This window comes from Stenella coeruleoalba, assembly GCF_951394435.1.
Source record: "Stenella coeruleoalba genome assembly, chromosome: 13".
NCBI classification, from domain to species: domain Eukaryota; kingdom Metazoa; phylum Chordata; class Mammalia; order Artiodactyla; family Delphinidae; genus Stenella; species Stenella coeruleoalba.
Window position 1 is genome coordinate 69268140 of NC_137159.1, and position 15998 is coordinate 69284137.

A 15998-nucleotide genomic window follows, 5' to 3' on the forward strand; every position below is an offset into this window, starting at 1 on the left:
CTAGAAGCTAACAGATATGTTAGGAAGAATATAAAAATAAAGATGACTCAACAACCAGAAGGTACATCAGTACACAATAGTAAAAAAGAGGAGGGAAAAAAAAAAGGGGGGGGGGAGCCTTAGCTGTGGAGGGCGGGGCCTAAGCAAGGGCGAGGTTTGGGTGGTGGGCGGGGCCAATGCTCAGGACCCGCAGGGCTGGGAAAGGCCCTGGGAGCTGTTGGGGGTGGGGCTTAGGCTCCAGGAACAGAAGGGGCCCAGGCGTGCCCCCCATCCCTGGTCCCAGAGGCTAGGGGACCTCACCTGGGAGCTCAGCAGGCTCCCCGGCCTAAGTGGGCCAGGCGATCGCCCTCTGCTCCTCTCCGGCTGCTCTCCGAGAGTCCCTCCCACCTGCTTCTCCTGATCTCCCCAGCCTCAGGGGCGCCAATCCTGTCTGGCCTCCACTTCACCTCCCCACTCCGTCCCCCTCCGTCCTACTGGTTCACTTTGGGGTTCCTCCCGTCTCCTTGGGTGTTAAGAGTCCCCCACCAGTGGCCAGCAGGCGCACCTTTTGGCTTTTATGAATAATATTGCCATAAACATTCGTGTACAAGTTTCTGTGTGGATGTATGTTTTCATTTCTCCTGGGTATACTCTTAAGAATGGAATTGCTGAGTTTTATGGTAATTATGTTTAACTCTTTGAGGAACTGCCGAACTGTTTTCCACAGCGGTTGAACAATTTTTCATTCCCACCACCATTGTAGAAGAGTTCCAATTTCTCCACAACCTTGCCAACACTTATTTTCTGTATTTCTTATTGTAGCCAATGTTTCAATAAATTGAGCTCAATTAATAACAAGCAATTTTGTCATTAAAGATTTTTTGAAATCACCATTTGAACAGCCATTTCTCATCGTTTGCTTTTTTACAAAAGTTCATTGAAATACTCATCTTATTGTTGGACACAGTTTATCCAAATTTTTCCTATTAATACTGCTACAATAAATGTTCTTGTACATAAATCTTTGTCTATATTTCTGTTTACTTCTCTAGTCTCTAGAATATATTTATAGGAGTGGAACTACTTGGTAAAGTAGTATGAAACTGTTAAGGCTTTTGATAAATATTACCAAATTAATCCCCAGAAACATTATACCAATTTCTATCACAGCATTCACCGAGTATATTATCACTTAAAAAAACTTTTATTAATATGATAGGCAAAAGTAAGCGCTACCTTATTTTAAATTTACACTTCTTTGCTAACGAAATGGACTTTTTCCCCCTAAGTCTATTGTTCATTTGCATTTCTTTTATGAAGTATGTCTTTCATCCATAGTTTTACTGTTGTTTAGTGCTTTTCTTACTGATTTGTAAGTTTTTTAACATTAAGAATGTATTTATAAGCTCAGTAAGGAAATGGAGGCCTTGATCAGCATACCAACCAGACCTAACAGACATATACAAAACATTCCACCCAACAACAGCAGAATACATTCTTCAAGTGTACATGGAATATTCTCCAGGATAGCCCACATGTTACGTAACAAGTCAATAAATTTAAAAAGATTGAATGGGAACTATAGACTCCAGGTGACACTGATGTGTCAGTGTAGGTTCACTGATGTTGACATTAGGGAAGCTGTGGAGTGTGGGGCAAGGGGAGGGTACTTTTTGCTCAGTTTTGATGTGAACCTAAAACTGCTATAAAAAATAAAGTCTATTAAATTTAATAACTTGTGTACTAACATAGTAAAAAAAGATATACCAAGGCACATCCAACATGTCTGAACGCAACGTTTTTATTAATAGGTAGAATATTCAATAGTCAATAAGTATTCGCTCATGCCCTGAATGGTGAAAGCTCTCCCTCACCCCCAAATTCTTATACTTCAAGTCTGGGCAATGAAACTGCCAGGTAAAAGTGGAACATCACGTAAGGAAAAGCAAGGTCCTTTTCCCCCTAAAGTCCCCTTGGGAGCAGAACCAGGAAGATTATGTAGAAAAAGAATTAGTCACTTTAAGTGTTCACTTAAATCCAAACTCCTTCAGGAGAGATTAAGACATATTAAAATGCTCAGAGGTCATCCAACCACTGAAATTTCTGTATAATTGACAACTGGGTCATTCTGGAATAGGGCAGGGCAGGCATGCCTATTTCTGTGGGAAACACTCCACTCTAATAAGAGTGGAGCCATTTGAGAATGGACTGCCAGTGTCACAGGTGGGAGTCCAGCAGCATTATCTATCCATAGTAAGGCTCCCCATCAAGCTGCCCTGCTCTAAAGCTGAGGCTGTAGACGGGGTACACAGACCAGAGGAAACCAAAACCATGCGTTAAGACTTAGAAAAATGGGAAGAAGTGTTTCTAATGAGTCATGCGATATAATTTGCAAGTCCGTACAAGAACTAGTAATAACTAAAGTTAGTTAACAGTATTCAAACTGCCCATCAGTTATATGGTATGTTCTCTGTAAAACTCCACCTGTGTGTGAAAAGTAAAGTTAAAATGTCTAGAAGTGATCTTTCAGGTGTCAGTTTACTTCCCAAAACACCAATTACCAGGGTGATTGCCTGCCTGCCGGCATCAGTGTACTCCACCAGTCCATACTGGTTCAACTAACTGGCTCAGCTTGGGTTCCTGTTCGTTGACAGTTCTGCTAAAGTAAAACATCTGGATGTCTGGTCTAGCTTTAATGGACAGCAGGTACAGCGTCGGACTAATGACAGAGGAAAAATTCTGACAATTCCAGTTATCAGGTCAAACCACTGTGTCTACTGAATAAAGCCAATTAAGGTGTCAGTGTCCCTGGGAGAGGCTGTGGAGACCCCAGTTTACCTGAGTTAAAGAAAAATGTTGCATCCCAGGATCATATGTCAGAGATTAAATGAACCTAACAAGGTAGAAAGAGTACACACGTTAGAAACCAATGAAGCACTTATAAGTGGGATTCTCTGAGTTGCTAGATTGAAAATCCAGTCCAGCAGCCTTGGCTGGACTCAATGTTATTGTAGGACAGAGTGTTATCATTTTACTGGTCCTGCGCTCGTGCCAACCCAAGCTCACACCAGCCCCCTTTCTTCAATTTGCCTTGAATACAGGACGGTTACAAGGATTCACTACTCTTAAGAGTTGAACCCATCTGATTGGTAAGGAAGAACTGAGGCAATGGAACATGTCTTGGGGCCCTTGGACTGTCCTGCCTAGCAGTCCTAAACCTTGGTCCTTTGCCAGGCAGGGTTTCTTTTTTTCTGGGAAAAATGGTCATGGCTGACTGCCACTAGAAGAGCAGGGTTCTTCCCAATGTGGTAATGTAGTTACATTCTAACAAGGAAAGAGAACAAAAACGTGAGATGCTATAGTCCTCACGGCCTCACCTTGTATCAAGAGTTTTCTATGCTTGCTTCTTTATAATCTTGCTGCTGGAAATGGAGGCAGCATCTCAGGGCAGCCCGTGAAGGGGAAAGTGGCAGCTGGCCATCTCAGGTGTTTATGACGGAAGCAGAAACCAGCCCACGGAAGTTGGAGCAGGCAGTGCACCTCTAGTACTGCTTATATTTTTTGAAACATTCAAGGAAAGAAGCTTGAGGTAAGAACCGAAAACCCATGCAGTTAGCTAATTATTATAGTCTCAAGTCAAAAATTAAAAGGGACTTTGGTGATAAACCCTTGACTCTTGGAGTTCTAAACCTTTCACTCACTGCCTATAAAATCAACGAATTAATAAATTAAGGTCCTGGGAACAAAGAAGACACCCTCTGATCACTGGCCAAGAATTCCTCTAGGAGACTCTCCCCAACTTTTCCAAGCATAAAATACTCAAGCTACCAAAGCAAATCCTGGGACGCGAATCACAGGGACAAGTGAGACAATACATGAGCAAGAGGAGTGTGTCCAGAACCCTCGACAGACCAAACTTTAGAATGGGCTTTCCTTGCCAGAAGCTCAATTACAGCCAGTGGCTACAAGCTTCGGGAGGGCAGGGGGCTGAAGAACGTGCAGGTGCTTCAATTTTGTCCTCCTGTCCACAACTACAGGAATTCCTGTATGAAGAGGCACAGAGGAAAGCTAGAAGTCAAATCTGTGTCCTTTATTCCACCAAGTAGGCATACCCATGGGCCACATCCTGTCTCAACCGACTGCTGAAGGTTCCCTGGGCCCAAGGCACATGATTACCTGGGCTCTGCTCTCCAGACGGATGGTAGGGGTGGGCAGCAGAGAAAGGCTGAACATTGGGGCAGAGATCCCCCAGCACTGAAGGGGAATGGAGAGTGAGGAAGTAGGACCACAATGGAAGGGGCAGTGAGGGGCCTTGAAGGACCTAAGTTGAGCATTTTGAGGTGAGAGGCCTTTCCACCCAGGCCTCCATGTCCACTGACAGCCACACCCAGGGTGTGGTAGAGGCAAAGCTGCTGCCACCCACTGAGGTGCTATATTCTTCTGGAGGTCCCTTTCTTTTTTCTGCTGCAGCTGAAGTCTGGGAGCAGAAATCATTTGTCGGAAGAAGGCAGAAACCACTTGCTGGAGTCCCACCTTTTTGGAGATGAGCTGTCTGAGGTTTCAGGAATGAGAGAGAAGGAAGTGGAGAGCAGGAGACAAGAGAGGAGGCGAGAGAGGCTACCAGCCCAAGGACAGAGGCTGGGAGCTGTGTGCAATCGGGCAGAGCAGTGCTCAGTGGAATCGTGGGTAGGAGGCTGAGATACCCCTGGGCTCAGCTGCTGCCAAAGTGGAAGAACTGAGGCAGAGGCAGCCAACCACTTGCCTAGGAGACAGAACTTAGGCACCACGTAACAAAGACTCCCATGCAGAACTGCCACCCTCTCCCCGCCAGCAGTCTCAGATGGTCTGCTCCAGACAGAACCCAGCAGCCAGGGAGGCAGGGCCTACTGCTGGGGTATCATGGCAAATGCCCAGTTCAAGAAGGCCACTGTGGTTTCCTGTAGGCAGAGCCAGGTCTGGTGGGCAGCTTCACTGAGCTGTGTCTTCACGCAGTCCCAGGTCACCCCACCTCTGGGAGGAAAGCAGAACATTTGTGGAGGTTGGAACGCGGTGATGTGCAGCTGCGTCAAGTCACAGGGCTGTAGCTCACACTCACAACCCGCATCCCAAAGTGGCCAAGGGATGAGCAGGGGCCAGGGCAGAGCGAGAGACTCAACAGAGGAGCCTCATCCCTGGAGAAAGGGCGTGCCCTGGGCGAGGGTCTCACCTGCACGCCTCATGGCAGTGCTCCTGGGCGCGGGCCAGGGCCTCAAGCAGCATGTGCCACGTGGGCAGCAGGACGTTCTGGTAGAGAAACAGGAGCAGCTCCCTCAGAGAATGGAGCAGCTGGTTCAGGGCATCAGGGAGCTGGGTCTGTAGCTGGACCGTGGAGAATGGACGGGATTAGAGTGGCCAGGGAATGCAGTCCACATGGGGCTGCACCTTCCCAAGAACTCAGCCCCTGGCGAGAGTAGCCTTCTCTGACCTCCCTGTCTCTGGCTTACCCTCTGGGAGAGGCTGGTGAGGCTGTCACCGAACCAGGCAAGGTGGGAGGCACAGTGGGCAGAAAGGAAGCTGACTGTGGCACTGGTGTGGGCCCAGGCCAGCTGCAAGCTGGGTCTCACCATGGTCAGCAAGTGGGAACCCCAGGCCGGCAATGTCTCCTCCAGCCAGCTGTAGGAGAAGACATAGGGGAGGAAGGAGGGAGGTCTCTGAGTTTTCACAGGCAATTTGGCCCAAGAACAGCTGGGGCAAGGGAGGCCTTGGGAAAGGAAAACCACCATCACTTCCCACTGATTGTCAATGCCTGAACACGCAAGCCCTCTCTCTCCCACCCCACCCCTCCCCAGGAGGTGCTCACCTGTAGCCTTGCAGGCTGTAGGAGTAGATCTTGGTACATGCTTGTTGGCCAGCAGGCAAGACACCAGATGAATGAAGCAACCGGCCAGAAAAGGAGGCTGAGTAAAGGGGGCCTCGGGTGAGCTGGGAGGTGAGCGGGGAAGGGATCGGAGAGACAGACACTACAGGCCCCAGGGCAGACCCAGTGAGGGGTGGGGCAGAACTCAGTGTGCTCCTGGGGCTGCAGAGCTGCCTCCAGTCTGCTCTGGAGCACACACGGAGGGAGGATGCAGGCCAGGGGAGCAAGAAGGGTGCAGCCAGGTGGAGCCCAGGGCTTAGGCGTCAAGAAGCCTCGGCTTTGAGGGTCGGCCCTTCTATTTCCTAGCTGTATTTCAGCTAATTGGTAAACCTTCTGAGCCTCAATTTCCTCAGAAGTTAAAAACAAGATACACATCTACTCAAATGAGACCATGAATATGCAAGCATTTCTATACTGCAAAGCACCTGTCTGACCTGAGGTGTGATTGAAACATCTGTCGGAAAAGTGTTTGTTCCGGATTGTGTTGGGGGCGGGGAGTGCTACATCCAGCTCTGTGTCCCCATAGAGAGCCCCAGGCTATCTCCCTTGCCTGCCAATCCCTGCTTACCCTGGAAAGAGCTGTGTGACCGGAAGTCATGGCACAGGAAACCTATGGCAAAGACCAGCACCAACAGGAGTAGCCGCGTCCAGGGCAGCCAGAAGCCCCGTGCCTGCTGCAACAGACTCTAGGAGAAGGGGTAGAGAGCAGCGGTCAGAAGGGAGAGGGGCTGCTCCTTGCCTCGTAAAGCAGGCCTCGAGCTAGGCCTTCCAGGGAGAGGATCCGGCCCTCACATTACCCAGGAGGTAGTGCGGGCTCCAAGGACAGGTGGGGCAGGTATGGGATACAGGCCCACCCCAGGGTGTGCTGAGACAGCGACACAGAACAGTTTGTGGGGCTGGGGGAGGGCTGGGCGCTGGCACCTTGCAGGCCGCGTCACAGGTGATGACATCCTGGTTGCTGCAGCTGCCCTTCCCTAGCAGATCCTGGTTGGTAAGCTTGAAGGACTGAATGGTTTCTTGCAAAGACTTCTGTGTCTATAGGGTAAGAAAAGTCTAGGCTGAGATCGTAAGATTTGGCCCAGGAGGGAACCCTGAGCCTCCATTCTGCTTTGTTTTCCATGCCAGATGTGCTAACAGAGTACCTTCTCAGAAAGGGGGGACAGTGGCTGAGGGGTATGAACCCAGAACCCAGATGAGGCTCAGCCTGCCATGTCCTCCCAGCTCCTTACCTTCTTGGGAATCCGCTCCCAGGACCTGAGCAAGTGCTCCAGCAGCAGGCTGTGGGGAAAGCACAACCCCTTCCAATCAGGAGACCCACTTGGCCCCTTCCATCCCCCTGTCCTCCACGAGGCCCCGCTCCTTCAGGCTGAAAGATATCCACCTCCCCGCCCCCTGCAGAGGAGCAGCTTCCTAGAGGCCTCCCAGCAATGTTCCCACTGAACTTGAGGGGCATGAGCCTGAACAAGTGACAAACATCCCCCTTCTGCTTCTAGGACAGGGACACACCAGAAGCGTGAATTAAGGCTTCTCTGTGTGGATCAGGGGCAGGTGACCCTCCCACCCCCACCTGCCTGGACTGTGACAGGTGCTTGGGGTACAGCTGCCTCCAGACGCCGGTGCTGAAGGGGTCCACCGTCAGGCACTCGGTCAGGCTGCTCAGGAGCTGCACAGAGGACAGGAGAAGGGAGAGACTGCTGGGGCCCGGGGCTGGTGGCAGGGAGATTGCTGGGAGGTAATCCTCCTCTCTTAAGTGAGGCCATCCGGGCAACACATCCACCCTAAAGGATGGAGAAATTGTGCCCATACCCCAAAACTCTCCGAGAGGCTGTAAAGGGGGAGGCCAGGGCTCCTGAGCTCGAAGTTCACTTGTCTGCAAGGGGCAGGATATCAGAGACCGGCCAGACCTGAATGTGCCTCTTTTCGGCTCCGTTCTTCTGAGGGCAGAGCATGAGGGAGCCGGGCAGGCAGCTGTCAGGAGTGAGCTAAGGGGATGCCCAGAAAACGGGCTCCCTGAAGCACGGCCTTTGTCAGCAGATAAGGACCTCTGTAGCAGACCCCTGGGAAGGAAAAAGGAGTCTCCCACCATTTCCTCACCTCTTTCTTCATCTCCGGAGGGCAGCCAGGGGTGGCTCTGGACAGGAAGGAGGGGAAGTAGGTGTGCAGGGTGGATTCTGGCTTCGCCCCAAATGCCAGCACCTTCAGTCGTGGGTAGAGCTGACACAGCTGCTCCTGCAGGCTGTGGAGGGGGTTGAGAAGAGAGCCAGGCACAGCTCTAAATGGATTTGTGCGCTGTGTCCCTTCTGCCTGCCTCAGAGTCCACACCCTGCCCAAGGCGGGCAGTCATGAAGGGCCTTGTGATGGTTCTGCATCTTTCTAGACTCGGAGACTTCTTGGAAAATTTGCTCAGAGTCATGGGTCCCCTCCCCAGGAAAATGCCCACATGCCAATCACACTTGAGGGCCCATATAATTCCAGGGGTTCAATGATCCCTTGTACTTGCAGGTTGATAATCTCAGATGTAGAGTGGCTGGAAGGGAAGGGACATATATTGTCTACTCCTAACCCTCTGCTGGGATCCTTTACAGCAGGTGTGCCCCAGGGCAGCCCTACCTGGGAGTCAGGGAGTTGTTGGGCATATAGGCAAAGTCCAGAAGTGGGAATAAGTCCTTGGGGCCAATCATGCCAAAGCCCTTGGTGAGGTTGGGGTGCATCCTGTGGAGGAAGAAAGAAACAGGCTTGTTGGGGACCACCTGCCCGGGCCATGGACACAGCTAAGAATAACATCTAAGAAAAAAGGGCATAACCTAGCTGTAAAAAAAAAAAAAAAGAAAAAGGGCATAAACTCTACCCCATCCCCCTCCCCTTCCTGGCTCCCTCCCTTTCCTTCTTCCCCATCACACTGTGAGTTGGGAGGAGCTGGTCCTGATTTTCCTCACATCTACGGAAACCAGGATCACAGCACCCCATTTTGCTGAAATAGCCACTGGAAAACGCCCTGGGCCTTGGCCTTGCTGTTCCCTGCCGTTACTCACAGGAGCAGCCGATCCAGGTATGCAATGGCGAATGGAGACAGAGACTTGATGCCCAGCACAGGCAGCATGATCCCCAGCCACACTGTGGAGACAAAGGTCAGGGAGGACGCCTCAGGCCTGGATCCACTGAGAACATTAAAGAGCAACTTGCTGGCTCCAAAACCTCCCTCTCTCTTCCCCACTTCCTCGTTACCTCTCAGTCCCTCGGTGAGATTGGCAAAACCTGCTTGACCCAGGGCCCACATGATGGTCAGACACTTTGCTGGTCGGCTCTGGTGGGACCTCAGCAGTTCCAGGAACTGAGGAGACCGGTGGGAGAGACAGGTTGGGATAGGGCAGAGTGCCAGGAGCACTCCCCAAGCCAGGGAGGAAGAGAGATGTCAACTGAGAGAGGAGGGGAAGGCTGTGGGACAGGGCAGCAGCACGACAGCGTGGCGGAGCGATTCAGAGGGAGGCTCCGGCACCAGGCTGTGGCCTCCACCCATACTTGCCACTTACTAGTTGACCAACTCTATGAGAGTTACTGAACCCCTCTGTGGCTCAATCTTCTCATCTACAAAATGGGAATAGCAGCAGTACCTACCTCATATAATGTACAAAGTAGACACAGTAAGCGCTAACAGTGTTAGCTGTGATCATCTGTCTTACAGGACCTCCCACTACCCCTTAATTGGGTCTAACAGTGTAGATTCCGCACAGCCTCCCCAATCCTAGCCTCCCGATGTCCCCACCACGACCCTGAGCTCACCTTGCCCAGGTTCATGGTGGCGATCTTGGGCTTGTCCTGCAGAATGGCCTGGATACAGATGCGGTAACCGTGTAGTGACTCCCCTGGAGAGATATACATTCTCAGACCTACATATACTAATCAGCATCCCAAACCTGTAACCTCCCTTTTGACAGCTGAGAGCCCAGAACCCAGGCCCAGCGAGTCCTAACATCCTCCTCCTTTTCCAAAAGAGTGTTGAGGTTAGCACGCTTCTCTGCTGAAACGGAACCACCCAGCTACTCCTGAAGCAGGAAAAAGGGGGTAGGCTCCCCAGATGGGACTGGGCTATTCCTCACGGGCCCCTCTCACCTGGCGTCTTATCCAGCTCTTGTAGCATGGTGAATAGACAGTGGTCAAAAAAGAGCTCCAGAGACTCCGCTGCCTTTGCCAGTAGCCCTCGGATGATGCCACGCAGCTCCCGGCTCACCAGGCTGTAGGGATAATCTGCGACCGAGAGGCCTCGTATGAGTGCTAGGACCAGAAGCCTCTGCCAGCTCTGAGAGCTCTGGTTTGCCCCCTGAGAACGGTACGTGGAGGCAGAGGTCACTGCACTGTGGCTGGCATCCTCCCTATTTCAACGAGGTCCGGAAACTTTTAAGCCATGATGATTTGAGAACAGCTGAAATCACCCATGTAAATCAGGGCAGTAGGGGGCATTGGGCTCAGTTACTAAGTAACATGCTTACGCACAGCCCTTTCATAATTTCCTTGAACTTGTCTGGAGAACTAACCGTGAGTATGCTGGCTTAGCGTGGGCTCACTTGGAGGCACTTGGAGCTTGTAGTTGAGATAGCTGGCCAGGTCCTTCAACCACACAGATGGGTTGCCAGAGAACACGCTTTGGCTCTTGTCCAGTTCCTTCTGCAGAGCTGCCAGGTCCAGCTGCCAGGGACACAGGACCCTCATGGTGAGTTGTGGGTACAGAGTAATGGGGTAGAGGTGGGAAAATGGTTGAACTAGGTGGTGGTAGGAAGAACAAAGGGTTTCTGCTTTTAAACGAAAGTATGTGGAATGCCACACTTTTGCTGAATCCAGATCTTTAGGAAACAGAGACCATGACAGCTGCAATTGCTGATCTCAAGGACTAATACTCTTGGGCCCTTCACAGGTTCAAGGGGAAAAACAGAAGACTAGATGGAAAATGAAAGATCACTCCTTCCTTGTGGAGAGGAACCACAAGCAGTTTTTCTAAATCCTCCCTGTATCTCTGGATTTTCAAGGCCCTCCTCTCACTAATCTATGTTTCTCTATATACGTATTTCCTTTCCATCCTAAGTGCAAACACTGTACCCCTTGGGGTTTCCATCCTTTCCTGAACGCCTCCTCTCAGCCAGCAATGTCCCACATTCCACAGGTCCCTGAGCCGCCTGTCCCCCTCCCGCTCCTCTCATTTTCTCTACTCCTTGAGTCCTCATTCTTGCCCTGCCTAAAGCCTAGGCACACTCACAGCTTTCAGTGCCTCCTCCAGGCTGCGAAAGCGGCCCTGCTTCTGGTTCTGGTTGGTGAGCGTGGCCACCTTCTTAGTCTGCTTCTTGTTCCCCGGTTTCTTAGGCTCCACAGCAGGGGGTGGAACCTGCTCCTTATTCTGCCGCTTCATGATTTTCTCAAAGCCCCGCTCATACAGGGTGCTTGTCGTCTGGATTGGAGCTGGGGTAATGACAGGCAGAGAAAGGGGGGCAGCCCTGAGTCAGGAGGGCCTCACAGGAACAGTGGTCCCTTCCTCCACACTGTCACCTAATTCGTCTCCAGGGAGGATCCTGCCTCAAAGCCCCTTCTTGCTGTCCTGCTTCAGGAGCAGGGCAGGGAGCCCTCCTGGCTGCTTCTTCAGTAATCACAGCTCGTGAGTTCATGGGCTCTTTCACAGAGATGAGACGTTTCTTTATTAGGAAATCAGAGTATGTGAGAATCGGTGGTCGGGGGTGGGATACGGACGGCTGGCTTCTTTGTTGAATGGCTACCAGTCTGGGAGATCAGGATTTTTCCATCTTGGTTCTACCCCAGTTCCTTCTGGTTCAGATGTGACAACTCTATAATCAACAAGTGGCAAGCCTTCTCCACTCCTCCAGGAGGCTTTGAGGAAACCAGCACCACTTAGAATAATACTTGGTGGGTGTGGACAGTGTGTGGTGGGTCATTTCTCCCAGTGCAGGGCCTCATGTGCGTCCCAGTCCCCACGCCCACTCCCGACCTGCTGGTTACTTAAGGCGGGGGCACCGTGTATAATGAACCAGGATGCCTCTCCGCAGCTCTCGGACACCTGCCCGGAGAGGCCAGGCCAGGGGCCGGGAACAGCTGGTAGGGCGTATGTGCAGTCAGCTGAGCGTCCGAAGACCAGAATCCCGGTCCCCACTGACATGGGATCCTGGACAAGGCATCTAACTTCGCTGGGCCTCAGTTTACTCATTTGAGAGGCAAGGACAGCGACTTCCCTCGCGCTGTCTACCTCCCGTGAGGCTCAAAATAGGCAACGCCAGGGTAGCGCCGGCTGAACTGGGAGGTACCGATCGGCAGGAGAGCTCGCGCCTCCAGGAGTCCGGGGGTGTTTTGACCCTCTGGGCTCGGGTAGCTGCTCCCTACCACCCGTGGGGGCAGGCCCGGGGCCGGGCGGCGGCGGCGGCGGGCCGCGTGGGTACTCACGGGTCAGGTCGTACTTCCACACTCCGTTCGCCTCCCCGAGCGCCCGGCGGTCCCCTCCGCCGCCTTTACCACTGCTGCCGGCCCCAGGCCGCCGCCCCTTCTTCACCACCTCCCAGCGCCCCCCACCCGCCGTCCTGGCCGACATGGCTCCGAGCCTCCCGCCACGGCCACCTCCCTGGACTTTCCGGTCCGGCGCGGACGCGCAGCGCTCTGCCACGTCTCCTCGCAGGGCCTCGCGGCGCGTGACGCCACCCGCAAGGCAGCCTGGGACTTGTAGTCTTTCGTGTTTGCCTGGTTCTCCCACTCTAGGGGTCGGGTCGGCATCGGGGCCTTTTCGCAGCAAAAAACCAGCCAGGCAAAGATGTTGAGATGAGAGGCTTTTGCATTCAGACAACTTTTATTGAGCAAAATGTGAAGGCATTGGGTGACTTGGTGGAAATTTAACTGTTTGTTTTTCTTTCCGTTCTAGTTGTGCAAGAAGGATGGAATGAAAATAGTTCTCATCTTCCAGGAGAGTTTGAAGATTAAATGCTTCCTTCCTTGTAGGAAAGTGCTAGTTTTTCTGTTGCTAGTGATTAAACTTTGGGTTTAATGAGCTATAAAAATCTGTTCTGCAGGAACAAGGAAGAGGGTGGAGTTTGAGGGAAGAGGCAGTATTTGGAGGGCAGGAAGTGGAGAGCGGAGAGTCCTTCTGGTAGGAGGCACAGAAAAGTCTGGGGCCCCGGTACAGCCAGCGCTGGGTTCCCCTTCCAGGCAATGGGAAAGAAAAGACTCTGACTCCCACCACAAGAGTCAGTCTCAAGTCCCAGATGTGGCAGGGAAGGGATCGAGAGCTGCAGACCTGGGGAACCACTCAAACAGGTTACTGCTCAGACATCCACTATCTCCCGAGGGCCTTCTGCCAGGCTTGTAGTATCACGTGAGACCTCAAAACTTGAAGCATCCCAGCAGGGGAGGATGAGCGAAGGTGAACTGGAAGGGATCTATCACGATTAAGGAAATGTGCTATTTCATGTACACTCCTACATTTGAGGATGGGATTCACACCTGCCATACTGAGGAACAAGACAGGCAAGCCGTTATAGTAAGAACTAATAGAGTTCAGTTTCCCACAGGACGAATAGCTTAGGGAGTGATGAATTCCTTTAGGAAGGGGATTAGAGAAGGCTTCTTGAAGGAGATGACCCTTGAGATGGGTCCTGAGGAATGGGCAAATTTTCATTGGCTGGGGATGAGGACAAGTGGAGAGAACAGGCCAGTTGTATGGATTTATTGATTTAAGCAGAGTCCTAGAGGTGGGACACAGCGTGGCAAGGCTGGGAGACTGGAAGTAGTTCAATGTGACAGTGCTTAAGGGATTTTGGAGGGGATGCGGTTGGAAATGGATCTGAGCCCATATGCCATGGGCCTTGCCTGCCAAATTCGGACTTTGTCCTCCAGACCCTGGGAAGCCAGTAGGAAAGGGGCACATCTGCTTTTGGGAAGGTAAATGGGGATATGTGAAGGATGGGATGGGGTGGGGGAAAGGCAGGAAGGGGGATACAACCGGCTCTTGCTGCCTCCTTCTGCCTGCCCTCCAGCCCCTTCAGGCCTGACCGTAGCTGACTTTGCCTCTGAGATGCAGTGCTTTTGGCAAGGAACAGATTTGAGCTGATCATTAATCAATTCATTTTTTTCAGATCATTGGTTTAGCTCTACTCAGACACTATCTTCTCTTTGTTCTGCCTCTTCTGTGTCACATGTATGGTCACAGAAGAGACACTGTTTTTGGAAGAGAAACAGAACAGGCTTTCCATAGAGGCAAAGAAGGGGGCTGCTCCATGGTGGAAATGTATAGAAAGGGAGGGGCTTTATTTCCTATCTTTCCTTAGAATAGTCTGGCAGGTCATCTGTTGTGACTTGGCATCTAAGGGATAGAAGTCATTCACTTACTTATCCAGTAGCATTTCCTAAGCACCTTCTTCTCTACCTAAGCACCTAGCATGGTGCTAGGTGGAGCTAGAGGACACACCTCACTTGCTTGAGAGGAACTCGAAGCTTGTGTGGGAGACAACTGTGTAGACAGAAAATTATGGTTCACCATCCTAAATGTTGCAGACATTGGGAAGGAGGCAGTGGCTTCACATCCTTGAGCTCTGGGTGTTCAAAGAGCAGCCTTAGACACTAGCCATGGAGGTGGGCTTAGGCAGGTACCCATGGGGTTTGAGGGAAGAATCAAAAGAGGAGGACGGGTGGGTGTCCAGTGTGGAGGCGAGAAGAAGAGTGAGCTCACTGAAGCAGTTTGACCCACCGTAGTAGTTTCCTATTGCTGCTGTAACACATTGCCACAAACTTACTGGCTTAAAACAACACAAACTTCTAATCTTACAGTTCTGGAAGGGGAGGTCTGTCAGGGTCTCACTGGGCTAAATATGGTGTCTGCAGGGCAGCGGTCCACTGTGGAGGCTCTAGGGGAGAGTTTCTTTGCCTTTCCCAGCCTCTAGAGGCTGACCAAATTCCTTCGCTCATAGCTCCCTTCCATCTTCAAAGTCAGCAATGGCGGGTCACGTCCTCCTCAGATTGCATCACTCTGACCTCCTGGCCCCTGCCCCAATTTTGTGGACCCCTGCAATTACATTGGGCCCGCCTGGATAATCCAGGATACTCTCCCTATTTTAAGGTCAACTGATTAGCAATTTAATTCCATCTGCAGCTTAATTCCCCTTCACCATGTAACCTAACATAGCCATAGATTCTGGGGATTATGACGTGGACATCTCGGGGGAGGTGTTATTCTGTCTACCACACCCACTTAACCAGCAGGGTGAGGTCTCGGCCTGAAAATGAACATTGGGCAACGCAGGGAAACTACGTTATCCTTTTACTATATCTACCTGGAATGGTGGGGGGAAAAGCCTTTTAAAATTAGGCACAGGAATTAAAAATCATAATGATAAATAAATGCAGGCAGGGAACTTGTTGGAGAAGAAAAGCAGAATAAGATCAGAAGTCTCTGTGCGTGGGGGTGGCAGTCAAACGGAGGAATTGAAGTGAATGAGGAACAAACAGACACAGTTTGCTTATTTCAGGCTTATAACTGGAGTCATCTGAGAAGTGGTGGCAGTCTGGGAGGAGGGTCATGGAGCAGGGCCATGGAAGAAACACAATCCCCATAGTATCGCAGGCATACTCAGGATGGCAAGGAAACATCTACCAGGGCTAGTCTGAAGCTAGAGGAACGTTCTGGAGGTCACACCTCTGTGGTCTTTGTGAGTGAGCCCTGAACCCTGAGTCAGGAGGTCTCAGTTCTAGTCTAGTTTTTTACCACCTTGAGCAAGCCATGTCACATATTGTTCTCAGTCCTTTCATCAGTAAATGCAGGACTGTTCTAGATGACAGCCAAGGCTCTGTTTGAATGGGCCCGGTATCCACATGCATTTCAGCGCCCTCGGGGCCTCCGGGACACTGGTTATCATGGCCCTTGGCCGGCACACACCAGGATTGCAGGGCTGTACGGAGGTCGTGACAGAGTTCCCGGCTCCCGTTAGAGCCTGTTCTGTGGAAGGAACCCCTTGGACATTGCTTTCCTTCTGGGCTTCAGTTCTTAGAGCCGTTGCTCTTTGTAGCCCACTCAGCTCTGTCACATGAGCCCTTGTCCGCAGCTGGATCACTGTTGTGGGGCGTACGAGCTTTGACAAGGGTGGGG

At 51.5% G+C, this 15998-nt stretch overlaps 1 protein-coding gene across 1 annotated transcript; it reads right to left on the reverse strand.

The window, feature by feature from the left end:
- Positions 1-1275: 1275 nt before the first annotated feature.
- Positions 1276-12494, reverse strand: TMEM214 (transmembrane protein 214). Its single transcript, XM_079940978.1, has 17 exons — positions 12314-12494; positions 11124-11323; positions 10408-10558; positions 9986-10120; positions 9656-9738; positions 9101-9206; positions 8908-8989; positions 8486-8587; positions 7970-8111; positions 7447-7538; positions 7105-7153; positions 6797-6910; positions 6444-6561; positions 5819-5915; positions 5463-5631; positions 5186-5337; positions 1276-4989 (listed from the first exon to the last, which is right to left on the reverse strand). Exons 1-17 carry the CDS (start codon positions 12456-12458, stop codon positions 4863-4865), a joined length of 2064 nt encoding a protein of 687 aa, XP_079797104.1. The 5' UTR covers positions 12459-12494; the 3' UTR covers positions 1276-4862.
- Between the last annotated feature and the right edge of the window lie 3504 nt (positions 12495-15998).